Source organism: Mustelus asterias, chromosome 8, assembly GCF_964213995.1.
Source record: "Mustelus asterias chromosome 8, sMusAst1.hap1.1, whole genome shotgun sequence".
Taxonomy (NCBI): Eukaryota; Metazoa; Chordata; class Chondrichthyes; order Carcharhiniformes; family Triakidae; genus Mustelus; species Mustelus asterias.
In genome coordinates this window covers 124,485,928-124,501,977 of record NC_135808.1, presented here as the reverse complement: position 1 = coordinate 124,501,977, position 16,050 = coordinate 124,485,928, and the positions used below count along the sequence as shown (strand labels likewise).

Below are 16,050 nucleotides of genomic sequence, written 5' to 3'. Positions count from 1 at the left end.
ATTCCACGCACTCACCACCCTCTGAGTAAAAAACTTCCCCTAACATCTCCTCTGTACCTACTCCCCAGCACCCTAAACCTGTGACCTCTTGTGGCAACCATTTCAGCCCTGGGTAAAAGCCTCTGAGAATCCACTCTATCAATACCTCTCAACATCTTATACACCTCTATCAGGTCACCTCTCATCCTTCGCCTCTCCAAGGAGAAAAGACCTAGCTCTCTCAACCTATCCTCATAAGGCATGCCACCTAATCCAGGCAACATCCTTGTAAATCTCCTCTGCACCCTTTCTATGGCTTCCATATCCTTCCTGTAATGAGGCGACCAGAACTGGGCACAGTATTCCAGGTGGGGTCTGACCAGGGTCCTCGTAATTGGATTATAAGAAGCCCAAAGAGGATAGGTGAAATGGCCACTGTCAGGCAAGAAATGCCAGTGGCACAGGAACAGTAGGACCAAGTCCTTGCTCGTGACTACAGATCCAGATCACTCGGAAGGACAGACTGTCAAAGGTCATAGAGGAATGTGTATGAAAGGAAATTTTTGTGAAAAACATAAGTAAAGCATATTTATTAGTCAAAGTAAGGCTTACATTAACACTGCAATGAAACCCACATATACTTTTTAAAGTTTAGAGCAGAATTTCTCATTTTTTGAGGAGTGTTTCAGCAGGAGTGAAACGGCATGGAAGCCATTAGCCCCAGTGGCAGCTTCCTCCTATGTGAGCAACATATAATAAAAATCCAAGGGATCGGGTCCTACAACGTCATACTAGTGGAGCGGGCTCAATTGGGGTGACCGTTATAAAGGGTATCCCAAGACAAAAAAAAAATCAAAAATAGAGCCCCCTCTGAATACCACCCTCCCAAACACTTCCCCCCCCCCCCCCCCCCACTCCCTATGGAACACTCTCCCACACAACAACCTCCCCCCACCAACGGAGCAACCCCACTGACACTGCCCCCTGAGCCAAGCACTCACCTGACCTCTTCTGCCAGGTTCTGTGGCCAGGTGCACACCGTGGGAAAATTGTTGTGACTCACACCAGTGTGCCCTTACACTGGCTTGAATGGACAATCTAATAGAATGCGTATAAACCTGATTACATTTATATGTATTCTAATCACGATCTCGGCATTGAACATTGAGATTCCCATTATGCCACTGGCCAGGTTGTTGGGACAAATCCCACCGGCATAAATCGCATTTTGGGGCTCCCATATATGATGCTACTGTGCCTTTAAGCAATGTATTTTAATTATGTTTCTCTGCAGTTCATTTATCACAGAAATCACAGAAACCCTACAGTACAGAAAGAGGCCATTCGGCCCATCGAGTCTGCACCGACCACAATCCCACCCAGGCCCTACCCGCAAATCCTTACATATTTACCCACTAATTCCTCTAAACTACACATCTCAGGACACTAAGGGGCAATTTTTTTTTTAGCATGACCAATCAACCTAACCCGCACATCCTTGGACTGTGGGAGGAAACTGAAGCACCCGGAGGAAACCCACGCAGACACGAGGAGAATGTGCAAACTCCACACAGTGACCCAAGCCGGGAATCGAACCCAGGTCCCTGGAGCTGTGAGGCAGCAGTGCTAACCACTGTGCTGCCCCAGACCTTCTGTGCTTGTTGCTGACCTGTCTGATTAGATGGACTTTTATTGCTGCCTCAGTGGTTTAAATGGGTTTTGTTTACTTTTAATCTGGACCTAATGCCCAGATCCTGGAGTGTTACAGGTTTACGACCCTTTTGAATTGTTAGCGGGGGAAGAGTGGTTGACAGAGCAGGTGACAAGAATTTACTTTCAGTTTTGGCTGCTGGCTGCTGTTTAGTTAGAAGGTATGTGGAATCCAGGCTGACAACATTGTTTCTGTGTGTCTTCCTGGTATTAGAAATTCTGCTGGCTAGTTTGGAAGCAGTCTTTCTTCCTTTTTGGAGTGCAAATTTTGCTGTTGGTGGTTTGTTAGCTAGAGGCAAGCAGTAACATTATTTTTACCTCGGGATGTTGGAATTTCCAGAACGGAGAAACCAGAGTTTCAATTTTCTATCCAACGGACCAATTCACAGCTAGTATTGCTGAGATTGCGAAACCACGTGAGCATTCTTATTTTTCTGTGCTAAACCTGTGGAAGGTGTATGTTTATAAGGAGGTTTGTTGCGTTGGAACAGTACATTGAGCTGTTAAGGTTTATACAATATCATTGTTGCTTTTTTTCTTGTTTGTAATTGGTAAAAGCTATTTTCTTTCTATGCGTTAACTATATTCTTAAGTAAACTTTGTTTGATAAAAGCTCCCTAGTGGGTCATTTGAATCACACCTGAAGTGAAACATTTCATGCCAACCCTAGCCAAATTCAAAGTGCAAACTTATGGTCTAGCTTGACTTCATAAAACATCTTGGAGTTTCTGATCTGGATTATGACACATGAGATTTACTGCTCTTGCCACCTATCCTGCCCCTGGAAATGGGAGCGGAAAATCCCTCCCTTAATATACTGCATTCACTGCTCACAATACATTCTCCTCTGCTTTGTACTACTCAGCTACTAATTTAAACACCCTCCAAGTTCTCCAGTTTAATGTGACAAACAAGAACAGGAGCCGACTCTTAATTCTCTTAACAATCTTTCTTTATTTAACACTTTAGGTACCAACTCAAACTTAAACAGTTGCAATAATATAACTCTTTTACTGAATTTTAACTCTTAACTGAACATTAGCCCTTTAACTGAAAACAAACACTACTCGGTTAGAACAAGGTGGCCACGTCCATTCCTGATGTAGGATCTATCCTCATGGTCTTCTCTGAAGATGTTCTTCAGGACACACTTCTGCAATGGTTGATCTCTAGAGTTGTCCCCAGAGACAAAGAACTGCACACCTCTTTTACCCACAAATTGTTTCACATGCTTCCAGAAGATTCTCTGGCACCCAGCCAATGGTGTAACCAGAAACCGATCACATGATTCAAACAGCCAATGAAATTACTTGTAAACGATGCCATTATGCTTGGTTCAGATTGCATGTGAAACACATAAACTCGGTGCCGTCAGGTCTAAGTCAAAGTAAACACTTTCCCATATTTGGTCAACACAGGAAGCTTCAGGTTACAGTTCACAGACCAGGCCATGGCTCACAGTAACTTTACGACCTGCATCCGTTTTTAGTTATAAATTGACTGAAAATCTGAGCATGTTTAACTCTCAGCCAGAATAGCCCTTCAAAGCCAACATTGCCATTACTGTTGTTAAAATCATTGTTGTAGTCGTTCTTTCTCAGTCTACATTTGGGAAGACCAGACATGGATTGAATGACTGCGAAACACCTCTATTCAGTCCACAAGCATGAACTTCTAGTCGCCTGTCATTTTAATTCCCATGATGTGGAGATGCCGGCGTTGGACTGGGGTGGGCACAGTAAGAAGTCTCACAACACCTGGTTAAAGTCCAACAGGTTTATTTGGTAGCACAAGCTTTCGGAGCACTGCTCCTTCATCAGGTGAGTGAGGAGCTGTGTTCACAAACAGGGCACATATAGACACAAAATCAATGTACAAGATATTCCAACCATTATCTTGTAATTGAGTTTGTGTCTGTATATGCCCTGTTTGTGAACACAGCTCCTCACTCACCTGATGAAGGAGCAGCGCTCCGAAAGCTCATGCGAGCAAATAAACCTGTTGGACTTTAACCTGGTGTTGTGAGACTTCTTATTTTAATTCCCCACATTGCTCTCACACTAAGCTCTCTGTCATTGACCTATTTGCAGTGTTCCAGTTCAATGCAAGCTTGAGAAACAGCACCAGATCTTTCGATTAGACGCTAGAAGGCCTCCCGACTCAAAACTGAGTTCAACTATTTCAGACCATGATCTCTGTCCTCATTTTGTTTTCTTTCTCTTTGAGCTTTTGATGTCATTCTCTTTCTCCCCCTTTTGCTTTCTGACTGGTGCTGTTCATTATTCTGCCATTCACACATTCTCTAAAGACATATAATCATAGAATTCTACAGTGCAGAAGGCCATTCGGCCCATCAAGTCTGCACCGATCACAATCCCACCCAGGCCCTATCCCCATGCATTTACCCCAGCTAGTCCCCCTGACACTGAGGGAGAATTTAGCATGGCCAATGCACCTAACCCGCACATCTTTGGACTGTGGGAGGAAACCGGAGGACCCGGAGGAAACTCACGCATCTTTTGCTTCCTTACTTGTCTTATCACCACTCCCTTTTTCACTCTGTAGCCCCAATTCTTTTGCTATTTAACCCCTCCTGTAATCCACCGTACGGCAAACCTTCCCTTTTGCTTTTTCCACCCTTGTCAGGCTTCACTTGTCAACTTTTTTTCCTGTTCTGATGAAAGATTTCTATCCACAGGTGCTGACTATTTCCAACATTTTCTCTCTATTTCAAATGTTCATTATTCAAAGTATTTTGCTTTCTCTCAGGAGCGATTTAGGAAACATTTATACGCACAAAATGTGGTAGAAACTTGGAACTCTCTGCAAATGGTAATTGTCGCAATATTAATTATAAATCTTAAATCTGAGATTGATAAGTTATTGTTAGCCAAAGGTATAAGTTATATGGGGCAATAGCTGGTATATGGAATTAGGTGGCAGGTCAACCATTTCAGTGAATGGTGGAACAGGCTCAAAGAGCTAAAAGGCCTACTCCTGTTTCCATGTTCCTAAATTGATAACATCAGTGCCTTGATGTTGTGCATGAGATACAATGAGTGGAAACTACAATAACAAAAAAAGTAGAAGTTTAACTTAGAGTTTAAGGTTCCAATGCTAGGCACAGAGGTGTGGTATTGTTCAGATCATTCGCTGGAAAGAAGGTGTAGGTGTTCACAATTGGAGACAATGGTAGCAGCATCTATGTTTACTGTGCTTAGAGTGCTATAGTCTCCAAAATCCCAGGGAGATACATATCAACTAGGAACAGGAGTCGGCCACTTTGACCCTCGAGCCTGCTCTGCAATAAAATCATGGCTTAACTGATTGTAACTTCAATTCACATTCCCCACCTGTCAACCCCCTGCTTATCAAGAATCTACCTCTGCCTTAAAAATATTTAAAGACTGCTTCCTCTGGAAAGTGTTGAGAATGTCAGATTATAACCAGTTATCCTTTAAACGGTTCAGTTACTTCCAAGATAAAAGAGAGTTAGGATATCAAGCATTTCTACCCTGAATACAAGGTCCAAGTGCTTTACGTTGCCAAGGAGTTGGTTTTTAAGACAGAAGATACCCCTGAAACACTCAGACACAGTCACCGGAATTTTACCGTCCTACCCGCCGCGGAGATCGGAGCGGGCAGGGGCGGACCATGGAAAATTCCATTGACCTCGGGGGGGGTTTTATGGTTTAGGGACGAACACAGCCGTAAAATCCCATCCAATGAGTCTGGCAGAATACAGGAGATGGAGCAGCTCAAGGCCAAGTGTTTTTGATGGTTCACCACATAGGAATCCAGTCAAGAACTCTTGCTTGAATTGGATTGGAAAGACCTAATTTGTGAAGACTTGAAACAAAGCCCGACGATTCACCTAGATTGCACGAGAGGAGGATTCTGTGGGAAAATCCCTCACATGAAAGACAATTCTGGTGTTAATAGCTATCGGGAAAAAGTCAGGAAAAGAAAGGAACGGAAGTAAATACTCAGAGCTAAGAATCACTTCGGATTGGGTCCGGGAAAATTGAATAAGTACTTAAGGGTTAGTGTAAAGTATACCTGTGAAGTGGGTTTTTTGGTTATGTTGAAACTAAAAGGGGAAAGTTGTGTTCTGTAATTTAAAGCATAAGTTGCCTACAAAAACAGCAGTTAGTCAATAGTGCTTTTAGTCTGTTACAGCAAAGGTCTTAATGTGAAATCTTGTGTTAATCTTTCAGCTATTCTCTGGAAGTTCAAATTTCTTTTATAAAGGTCACTACAGAAATAAGATATGGCAATTGAGTTTTGAATGAACTGATGGAATCCATAGAGGGTAGATGATGGGAGGCTGACCAGGAGAGTAATGTAGTAATTCTATCAAAAAATAATTATCACATGATCAAACAAAAGCAGAAATTTAGTTTAATTAGACATATTTATATATTCAGAAATGCACAAAGATAACAGTACAGTGACCATGAAACAAAGTTAATCACCAAAACCAACCTTTACATTCCGTGCAGAGTGCACGCTGTTGGAGTAAAGTCAAAATTAAAGGACACAAAATAGTTACCTGGCACAAAATGGACTCTGGGAAAAGACATTAAGATGTGCTGACTTGGGCACAAACATTGCACTGCAAGTTAAAACCTGTTAGTGTTTAAATTGCTGCAGGAAACAGATCAGACCTGGAGGCACCTTAACTTTAGATAAATGCAGGACCCAAAACAAAGAGTTTTGATAATGAGATCAGTCATTGATGGGGGACATAAATGCATAAATGTATCTACTCTATGTACAACGATGTGTTAACTGCCGATGTCCGTCCTTGTCTACTCTATGTATAACGATGTGCTAATGGCTAATGTCCGTACTTGTCTATTATTTGAAAAAGTATAAAGATGCTCAACTGCCATTGTAAAATTGAGAAGGTGACTGCGCGCACTGTGGAGAGCCCAGCGCTTCTCCCAAAGCTTTGTCCGATAAAACTGCGTGTTGAATGTTTAAGTCTGACTCCAAGTGGTGATTTTCCCACAACAATTGGCGTAGTCGGGCAGGATCTCACTGCTGGTGAGTTGGATCGGTTGGCCTCGATCAGCGAACTGGGGTAGAGATCATTGAATCTATGGGAGTCAGACTGAGCCAACAATGCAGTTAGAAATGCGTGAAAATTAAGGGAATTTATGGTATAGAAATAAGTATTGATTGTTAACGGTATAGAAGTAAGTATTAACCGTTACTTGTGCTGATCGACTAAAGAACAAGGAAGTGCCTGTCTCAAACGCGCAGCCTTAGACAGGTTGTTAAGAGGGGAAATCCCCCACGCAAAGGTCAGGACCCTGAAGTGGGCGTAGAGGCACAAGGTCACTTAGGATCGTGAAGCACAAGTGGCAAAGGTCATTTAACATCAAACTCTGTAGTGGCGAACAAACGCAGAGTTTGCCACCTGTTTGCATGAAAGTTTGTGTAGTTTGTGTACTTGTCTGTCACATTGAAAAGCGGTGCAGAAAAGGAGCTGATCACTCTGACCTAGAGCTGGACTCCGGTGGAGAAAACACGTTGCCGAGGAGGTAATCGTGGCCGGGGGTGTAGAAGTCTGTGAGATGGCAGATAGAGAAACTAAGTGGGGACCTGCTGGTTCTCTCATTGATAAATATATGACAGACAGACATGCGTTGATTAGGAAGATGCAAAGGGATGACTGGGATGTTTCTCAGACCTTAGAACAACAGAGAAAGTGGGTAGATGGGGAAAAGAGAGACAAAACAAAAAAGGCAGGGGTATTATTAGTACATCAATTAGCTGGACTAATTGAACAAGTAGCCGCTTCCACTAAAAAGTGGAACGAGGATAAGGATAAGATTAGAAATTTAGAATCCAGAGTAAGGGAATTGGAGAAAAGGAATCGAGTATTAGAGCAGAATCAATGGAGGGGAAACTGTTCCTCTGCCCCCTTATGAGTCCATACAACAGGGACCAACCGCCCCTCCAGAGGAAGGGGAAGCGCTAGAACACAACTTGATGCCAGTAACCGAGGGGGAACAGATGCGCAGCCAAAAGCAAATTACAAACCATTCACCCCGGGCGAAAGACAACAGATAATGGCCTCCCTGGGTAAACTACAACCTAGAAGCGCAAACACTAAATTTTGGGAAGAATTAGATACGGTTTGGGTCGGACACCAACTGCACCTAAGGGATATACACCAATTGGTCAGAGCCGCATGTCCAGCGGATAAATGGAGGCAGGTAGCCGGAGGGCCCGCCAGTCCCCCAGCACAAGACTACAGTGGGGGACGTTGGACACACGCAGTAGCCCTAATAGCAGAAATAGATGCCCAACAGGCACCCTTCGCCCTGTTTAAAACAGAAGTCCAGAGAGTTTTAGGAAATGCTCCTACCAATTGGAGTAAAATCACAACAACCAAGCAACAAAAGGGGGAAGGAGCTTCTGAATACGGGGAACGGTTGTTCCAAGTATACCAGGAATGCTCAGGGCAAGGGAACCCGGACCGTGGGGATCGAGCCTTCATCCAGGCTTTCAAGGATGGGCTCTCCAGCGCTCACCAAACCATCCTAAAGATGGGAGTGATCATGTCCCAGGATTATGATGAACTAGTGGAATGGGCTAGTGGTGTACTTGGAGGCAGGGAGGAGAAATCTCAGACGAGGATAAAACCGGAGAGATTGTTGGCTCAGTCTGACTCCCATAGATTCAATGATCTCTACCCCAGTTCGCTGATCGAGGCCAACCGATCCAACTCACCAGCAGTGAGATCCTGCCCGACTACGCCAATTGTTGTGGGAAAATCACCACTTGGAGTCAGACTTAAAGATTCAACACGCAGTTTTATCGGACAAAGCTTTGGGAGAAGCGCTGGGCTCTCCACAGTGCGCGCAGTCACCTTCTCAATTTTACAATGGCAGTTGAGCATCTTTATACTTTTTCAAATAATAGACAAGTACGGACATTAGCCATTAGCACATCGTTATACATAGAGTAGACAAGGACGGACATCGGTAGCGGGAGCGGAACTAAGCCCAAACTGACCTGTCTCAGTTGTGGCCGACAAGGACATTTTGCAAAGGAGTGCTGGGTCCCAAGGAAAGGGAATAAAATTGGAAACAATGGGAAACATTGTAATCGCTGTCATAATAAAGGACACACGGAAGCAATATGTTGGGACAAACATGGGAGACCCCCGCCCCGATCCATGTCCACAGCAGAATCGGAGGAACTAAGGAACCTCCGAGATCAGCAAGACTGACGGCCTGCAGCCCCCATTCATAAGGGTAAGAAGGAGGGAAGGATCTATGTGTCTGCACTCGTAGGGGGCAGGCAATGTGAGATGCTGGTGGACAAAGGCGCATCCATATCTGTCACCGACCTTCCCTTACCCACTACAAGTAGGATGATTTATCTAACAGGGATAGGAGGGAACAAAACACCCGCCTACCTGAGCGAGACCACGTTAGTAGAAATAAATAATTTGTCTCTACCTATAAGATTCTATGTATGTAAAAATAACGAGGGTACAATAATGGGAAATGATTTAATGAAGGAGTATGAGATTTTGATTGACTGTGGGAAGGGAGAATTAATCTGGCCAAAACAGGACGGCCGGAAAACCGGAGTAGGAAAACTCACAAGTCACCTCGAGACTATCAAGGTGGCCACAGCCACCACCAGAGATTGGCGACTAGAAACAGAAGGGTTTGGAGCCATCTGTGCCTCCGTCCCCGGAGTTTGAGCCGAAACAAAATTAGATACTGGCTTAACCAAAACTGACCTGATAAAGGTGCCCGGACCGGAGCACAAGCCCCACAGACAATACCCGATAAAACCGGAAGCAAAGGCAGCTGTAGTAGAAATAGTTAAAGGGTTAGTGGAGAAAGGAATCCTGAGGGAAACTACGAGTGCCACTAACTCCCCTACCTGGCCGGTGAGCAAACCCGATGGAAGCTACAGGGTCACAATAGACTACACTGGCCTCAATAAAGTCACGTCCAAATTGCACCCCATTGTAGCAAGCCCCTCGACAATCCTGAACGGATTGTCACTGGAGCATAAAATCTTTACTGATATAGCCAATGGATTCTGGTCCCTACCCTTGGATCCCGAATCCCAAGACAAATTCGCCTTTACAGTGGGAGACAAACAGTACACTTGGACTCGCCTACCGCAGGGATTCCACAATAGCCCCACTATCTTCCATCGAGTAATGAGTGACATCCTGAACAGGGTAGAACTACCAGAGGGTAGCACGGTTCTACAATAAGTGGATGATATATTAATAGCCTCAGAATCTAAGTCAGGACATCAGGGAGCACTATACCTAGTGTTGAATGAACTGAAAACCGCAGGGTTAAAGGTGAGCCCCAAAAAGGCACAAATCGGGAAAGCACAAGTCCTGTACCTAGGACATTTAATATCACAAGGGCTTAAAGAGATGGCAACAGACCGAAAGAAGGCGGTACAACAAATGCCACGGCCAGTCACCGTAAGAGGAGTCAGGAAGGTGCTGGGACTGTTTAACTATAGCCGAAGTTTTATCCCGGAATTCGCAAAGTTGGCAGAGCCTATACAGGGACTAGTTAAAGGGGGAAAGCCAGCTTTAAACCCCGTAGAATGGGGATCTGAGCAAGAAGAGGCTTATAATAAATTAAAGGCAGAACTGATATCAGCCCCCGGACTGGGACTACCAGATTCCAATAAAGATTTCCACATACACTGTAATAATGAAGGGGGGTTCTACTCTGCAGTAGTAACGCAAGATCATGGCGATAAACGGAGACCCATAGGTTACTATTCAACAGCAGAAGGGCCGATAGTTACTGGACTGCCAAGGTGCATAGCCGCCTTAGATTGTGCCGCCTGGGCCGTAAAGGTTAGCGAACCAAAAGTAATGACAGGAAATATAATCCTCCACACCAAACACCCCTTGGTGGAAATGCTAAATACAGGAAAACTAAGGTCCGTCTCGAACATGAGAAGGGCTAAATGGGAAGCTGTCCTCCTACCTCCCAGCAAATCAGTTATAATAGTAAGGGACACAGGAGATAACCCAGCAGCAGGAATCTTGGTACAGGAGAACCACATAACTGTGGAGATGTAGATATGGATGTAGAGGAAGGTAGGGTAAAGGATGTACCTTTAGCAACAGCTGAGGAGACCCTTTTTGTAGATGGCTCACCTAAATATGTGGAAGGATCACCCCGGACAGGGTGGGCAGTAGTAAATGACAAATTAGAAACAGTAAGGTCAGAAAGAATTGACAGAGGTCTATCCGCGCAAGTGGCAGAACTAGTGGCACTCACACAGGCACTAGAAGTGTCTGAAGGAAAAACGGTAAACATATATACCGATAGTAGGTACGCATTCGGGGTAATACACGATTATATGACGGCATGGAGTAGAAGGGGGTTGGTAACCACTGGAGGAACTCCTATTAAACACCAACAAAGGATCGAGGCATTACTATAAGCCAGCGAGAAACTCCGAGAAGCGGCAGTAATAAAAATTAAAGCGCACCAGAAAGAACCAGAAAGGGATAACCCCGATTGGTTAAATTACAAAGGGAACCAAGCTGCAGATAGAGCAGAGCAATTAGCGTTAGAGCAGGAGGCAGTTGGCGAGCTGCCAATAGCAGTAACGGGCCAGACAGGAGACTAAATAGATATTCGGGACTCACACGAGGATACCTCGAAAGAGGAAAAGGGGTAGTGGGAAGCACAAGGAGCGAGCAGAGGGACTGATAACGTTTGGAGACGAAATGATAAGGTACTGGCACGGGAGTGCATACAAAACACCCTCTTGGAACTACACCATGGACTCTCACATGCGGGAAGAGATGCCATGGCAATTAGTATAGGAAAAGAATGGTGGTGGAAAGGGATGGGGAGGGACATAGCCCGACATTGTCACCGATGCGTGACAAGCGCGCAATACAACCCTGGTTGACCCATAAAAATTAAGATGGGACACCAGCCCCGACCAAAGGGGCCCTGGGAACATCTGCAAATAGATTTCACAGGGCCACTACCACAATCCCACAGCAAAACCTATTGTTTGGTTATTATAGACCAGTTCACCAGGTGGGTAGAAGCATTCTCTACCAGAAATTGTACTGCTACCACGGTGGCTAGAATATTGGCGGAGGAGGTAATCCCTAGATGGCGAATACCCATACAAATTGATTCAGATCAAGGGACGCACTTCACCGGAAAGGTGGTAAACAGTGTGCCAACTGATGGGAATAAAACAAAAATTCCACATCCCTTACCACCCGCAGAGTTCTGGAATGGTAGAACGCATGAACAGAACCCTTAAGAATGCCCTGGCCGAAGCCATGCAAACGCCAGGAAAAATGTGGACAGAAGTATTACCTACTATATTAATGAGGTTAAGAGCCACCACAAACTGGACAACCGGATTAACCCCTTATGAACTAATGACAGGACGGGCGATGCAATTACCAGAAAGCATCATAACAGGTGGGGCCGATGTAGGCCCACTAAAAGACAAAATTAAACGATATGTTTTGGAACTAAGCGCCCAACTAAAAGGGATGCGTAAATTAGTAAAGGATAATCAGGACGAAAGAGACGCACAGAGAGAGCTTGAAATGCTCCCTGACGTCCCAACAGCAGGAAGTCGTGTCCTAGTAAAAACATTACCTGAAAAACCAGGGTTTGCACCAAAATGGAATGGGCCATATGAGGTTATAATTAGTGGAGATACCTGTGCCTGTCTGGACTTAAGGGGGAAAGGTGTATAGAAACATTGGACCCAGCTGGAATTATACAAAGAAACGAATGAATGATATTAAAGTGACCAGAGTGCTTTCCCCAAAACAGGTGACGACTACAAGCAAGGACTTCCCAATCGGCACAGAATTCCTTGCTGATGGCCCGTGTCACTATCTTTCTCCGGATATGCCCCTTTTGAAGGCATGGAACAGTGAGTGGTCCTATTGTCCCCACCGCAAAAAGGATCGGGAGGCGGCACGGTAGCACAGTGGGTTAGCACTGCTGCTTCACAGCTCCAGGGACTTGGGTTCGATTCCCGGCTCGGGTCACTGTCTGTGTGGAGTTTGCACATTCTCCTCGTGTCTGCATGGGTTTCCTCCGGGTGCTCCGGTTTTCTCCCACAGTCCAAAGATGTGTGGGTTAGGTTGATTGGCTATGCTAAAATTGCCCCTTAGTGTCCTGAGTTGCGTAGTTTAGAGGGATTAGTGGGTAAAATATGTAGGGATATGGGGGTCGGGTCTGGGTGGGATTGTGGTCGGTGCAGACTCGATGGGCCGAATGGCCTCTTTCTGCACTGTAGGGTTTCTATTTTAAAAGAAAAAAAAAATTAACTGACGCGTTCGGGTTGGCAATACAGCCTTTGGAAAGTTGTTAACATAAAGTAATAAGATTGATACTTGCCTGTTGCGAACATGTCTAAGCTCGTGTATATGATTGTATTACTCTATGTTGTCGCGATTGTAAAATTGACTGGGCTAGAGGATAACTTATTCCACAAGGTTCATGTACATTTACACGGTAATCGAACCGTGTGTTACCCACTAGCCCAATCTATAGAGGCCCTATTTGTGGCCACTGGGTGGTCCCCCCATGACTTATATACGGCAGGTACCTCAGACGCACCCTGTAAAGGCCAAATAGGCAAATATAAAAGGGGTATACAGGGAAGATGTGTGAAACTTATAAATCCCACAGATCCTGTGTGCAGGGGGCTCCAGGGAGTGGGAGGAAGAGTATGCTCAGATGATGCAAGCTACCCGCTTTGCTTCGCAGGGCAGGGATGGGGATGTGCATATGCCTTGGTCCCCAAGAATGTTTCCTGTGTACAGACACAGTGTGTCCGTCAGCACTGTCGGGTAAATAGAGATCAGTTTACTTGTACCTGTAACGAGCAGAGATGCCTGAACGTAACCGCGGGGAGGCAACTCATTTGTGGTCAGTGTAATGGGACTCATGTCAGCTCAGCCGAATGGACATACCCGTTTGATACTTACCAAGTGGTAGGATCAGGCAGGGAGTCAAGTGAACCAAGCAATTGGCGGTATACACAAACCAATAACCATGATATTAAATGCTACCGGGCCAAGAAGGGATTTGTGTTCCTCTTCAACGGCACCTTCACGACAGCAACACCAACCCTCCCGATCCTTTTTGCGGTGGGGACAATAGGACCACTCACTATTCCATGCCCTCAAAAGGGGCAAATCCGGAGAAAGATAGTGACACGGGCCATCAGCAAGGAATTCTGTGCCGATTGGGAAGTCCTGACTACACTGGGATCGTCACTCGGCTACGGGTTCCTTGGGACCCTGTCTCTGGGGGGGGGGGGGGGGGGGGCAGCAGGAGTAATTAGTGCCAAAAATAGAAACCATATTATCTGTGGATTAACTGTCCTGGGAAACAGCACATCAAAGGCACTGGAGGCTGTCAACCAAGAATTGGCTGAATTAAGATTATACGCACAGCAGACCCGCTATGCAGTAGACTATCAGTTAGCCCAACAGGGGGGAGTATGCACAATAATAGGAGACAAATGTATAACGCATGTTACAGATGAATCTTACAACATCATCCAAGCAATTAACAATATAAGGAAGCAGCTCAATGACTTTAGACAAGGCCCCAAGAAAGGGAATAGCTGGCTCTGATGGTTAGTGGGGGGGATCCTGGGGATCCTATTTAATGCATGGACTGATCATTCTTGTTGCAATAATAATTGTCTGTTGCATAATTGTCGGATGTCTTAATGTCTGCTGCAAAGTAATGATGACTCGGATTGTGCCAGGAGCCAGTGTGATCATCGAAGAAGTACACCTGATGGGAACTCCCGAAGATACCGAGGACGACGAGGAAGGAAAAGGCGAGAAAGTGGACATCTACCTGTGAACGCGCAACCTGTTGGTTGCGAGTCAGGCATATCAATTGCCGAATCCGTGATGCTGCTACTGTTGGTCCATTGGATTGTTAAATCATAATCCTGATCAAAAGGGGGAGTTGTTGGAGTACAATCAAAATTAAAGGACACACAATGGTTACTTGGCACAAAATGGACTCTGGGAAAAGACATTAAGATGTGCTGACTTGGGCACAGACATTGCACAGCAAGTTAAAACCTGTTAGTGTTTAAATTGCTGCAAGAAACAGATCAGACCTGGAGGCACCTTAGCTTTAGATAAAAGCAGGACCCAAAACAAAGAGTTTTGATAACGAGATCAGTCATTGATGGGGAACATAAATACATAAATGTATCTACTCTATGTATAATGATGTGATAACTGCCAATGTCCGTACTTGCCTACTCTATGACAGTTATCACATCGTTATACAATGTCCATACTTGCCTACTCTATGTATAACGATGTGCTAATGGCTAATGTCCGTACTTGTCTATTATTTGAAAAAGTATAAAGATGCTCAACTGCCATTGTAAAGTTGAGAAGGTGACTGCGCGCACTGCGGAGAGCCCAGTGCTTCTCCCAAAGCTTTGTCCGATAAAACTGCGTGTTGAATCTTTAAGTCTGACTCCGAGTGGTGATTTTCCCACAACACACGCTACATACATTTCTAATAGATTTGTTATTAAAATCTTGGAAGCTAGCGTTTGCTTCAATTCAATTCTAAAAATTAACTTAGAATTTATTGCCAAATGATTTTCACTGGTAACCAGAAAATGCAGCATCTCCCTCAAAACAATTGCAACACATGTAGACCGGACAACTTTATCTTCGACCTTGCTGCTGCGTTTGAAAGAAACACACTCTATTGTCAGTTAAGAACAAGTCCTTTGCTGTAGTGAGTAGTACTGACATTGGAACATCAAGTTAAAAGTAGCAAAAACACATAACTTGATGGAGCTTGCAAAGTACCTCACCCTGGGCAGGATCTGGGTAAACCCACTTTTATTTCAATGCTCTCTGTTCATAGAGTGAATCATGATGATAACCGGACATGTACCATATGGATTGCAACACTGATATGTGTTATTATACTGAGGAATCACACCAATCTCAATCACTACCAGGTGAAACCTCAAAGCATGAATGATATTTAAAATGGCTGGTGGTTCCTGCAATTTTTAACCCGTTCACTTCAGTGCTTTGAGGAAAGAAAATAAGTTGAAGATTTCTGTCATAAGGCCAGCACAGGTTGATAGGTAGAATTCTGCTCCTTGAGTGAAGTTAATGGCTTTCATTTCCAGTTCCTCAGAATGGTCTCTGCTGAATCCAGTGTGCTATCTTGCTGTAAAGAGGAAACAGAAAGACAACTTACATAATGTACTAACTAGAGACAAAGAACAAAGAACAAGAACAAAGAACAATACAGCACAGGAACAGGCCCATCGGCCCTCCAAGCC

The 16,050-nt window shown here is 44.6% G+C and overlaps 1 protein-coding gene across 3 annotated transcripts in view; it reads right to left on the bottom strand.

Moving 5' to 3' along the window:
* Positions 1 to 11,809: 11,809 nt before the first annotated feature.
* LOC144497522 (kynurenine--oxoglutarate transaminase 3-like) overlaps positions 11,810 to 16,050 on the bottom strand; it is a 52,691-nt gene continuing 48,450 nt past the window's right edge. For all 3 annotated transcript variants that reach the window (XM_078218914.1, XM_078218915.1, XM_078218916.1), the window contains one exon: positions 11,810 to 15,935. In XM_078218914.1, coding sequence (XP_078075040.1) covers positions 15,885 to 15,935 — 51 coding nt within the window. In that variant the 3' untranslated portion in view covers positions 11,810 to 15,884. The remainder of the gene's footprint in view (positions 15,936 to 16,050) is intronic.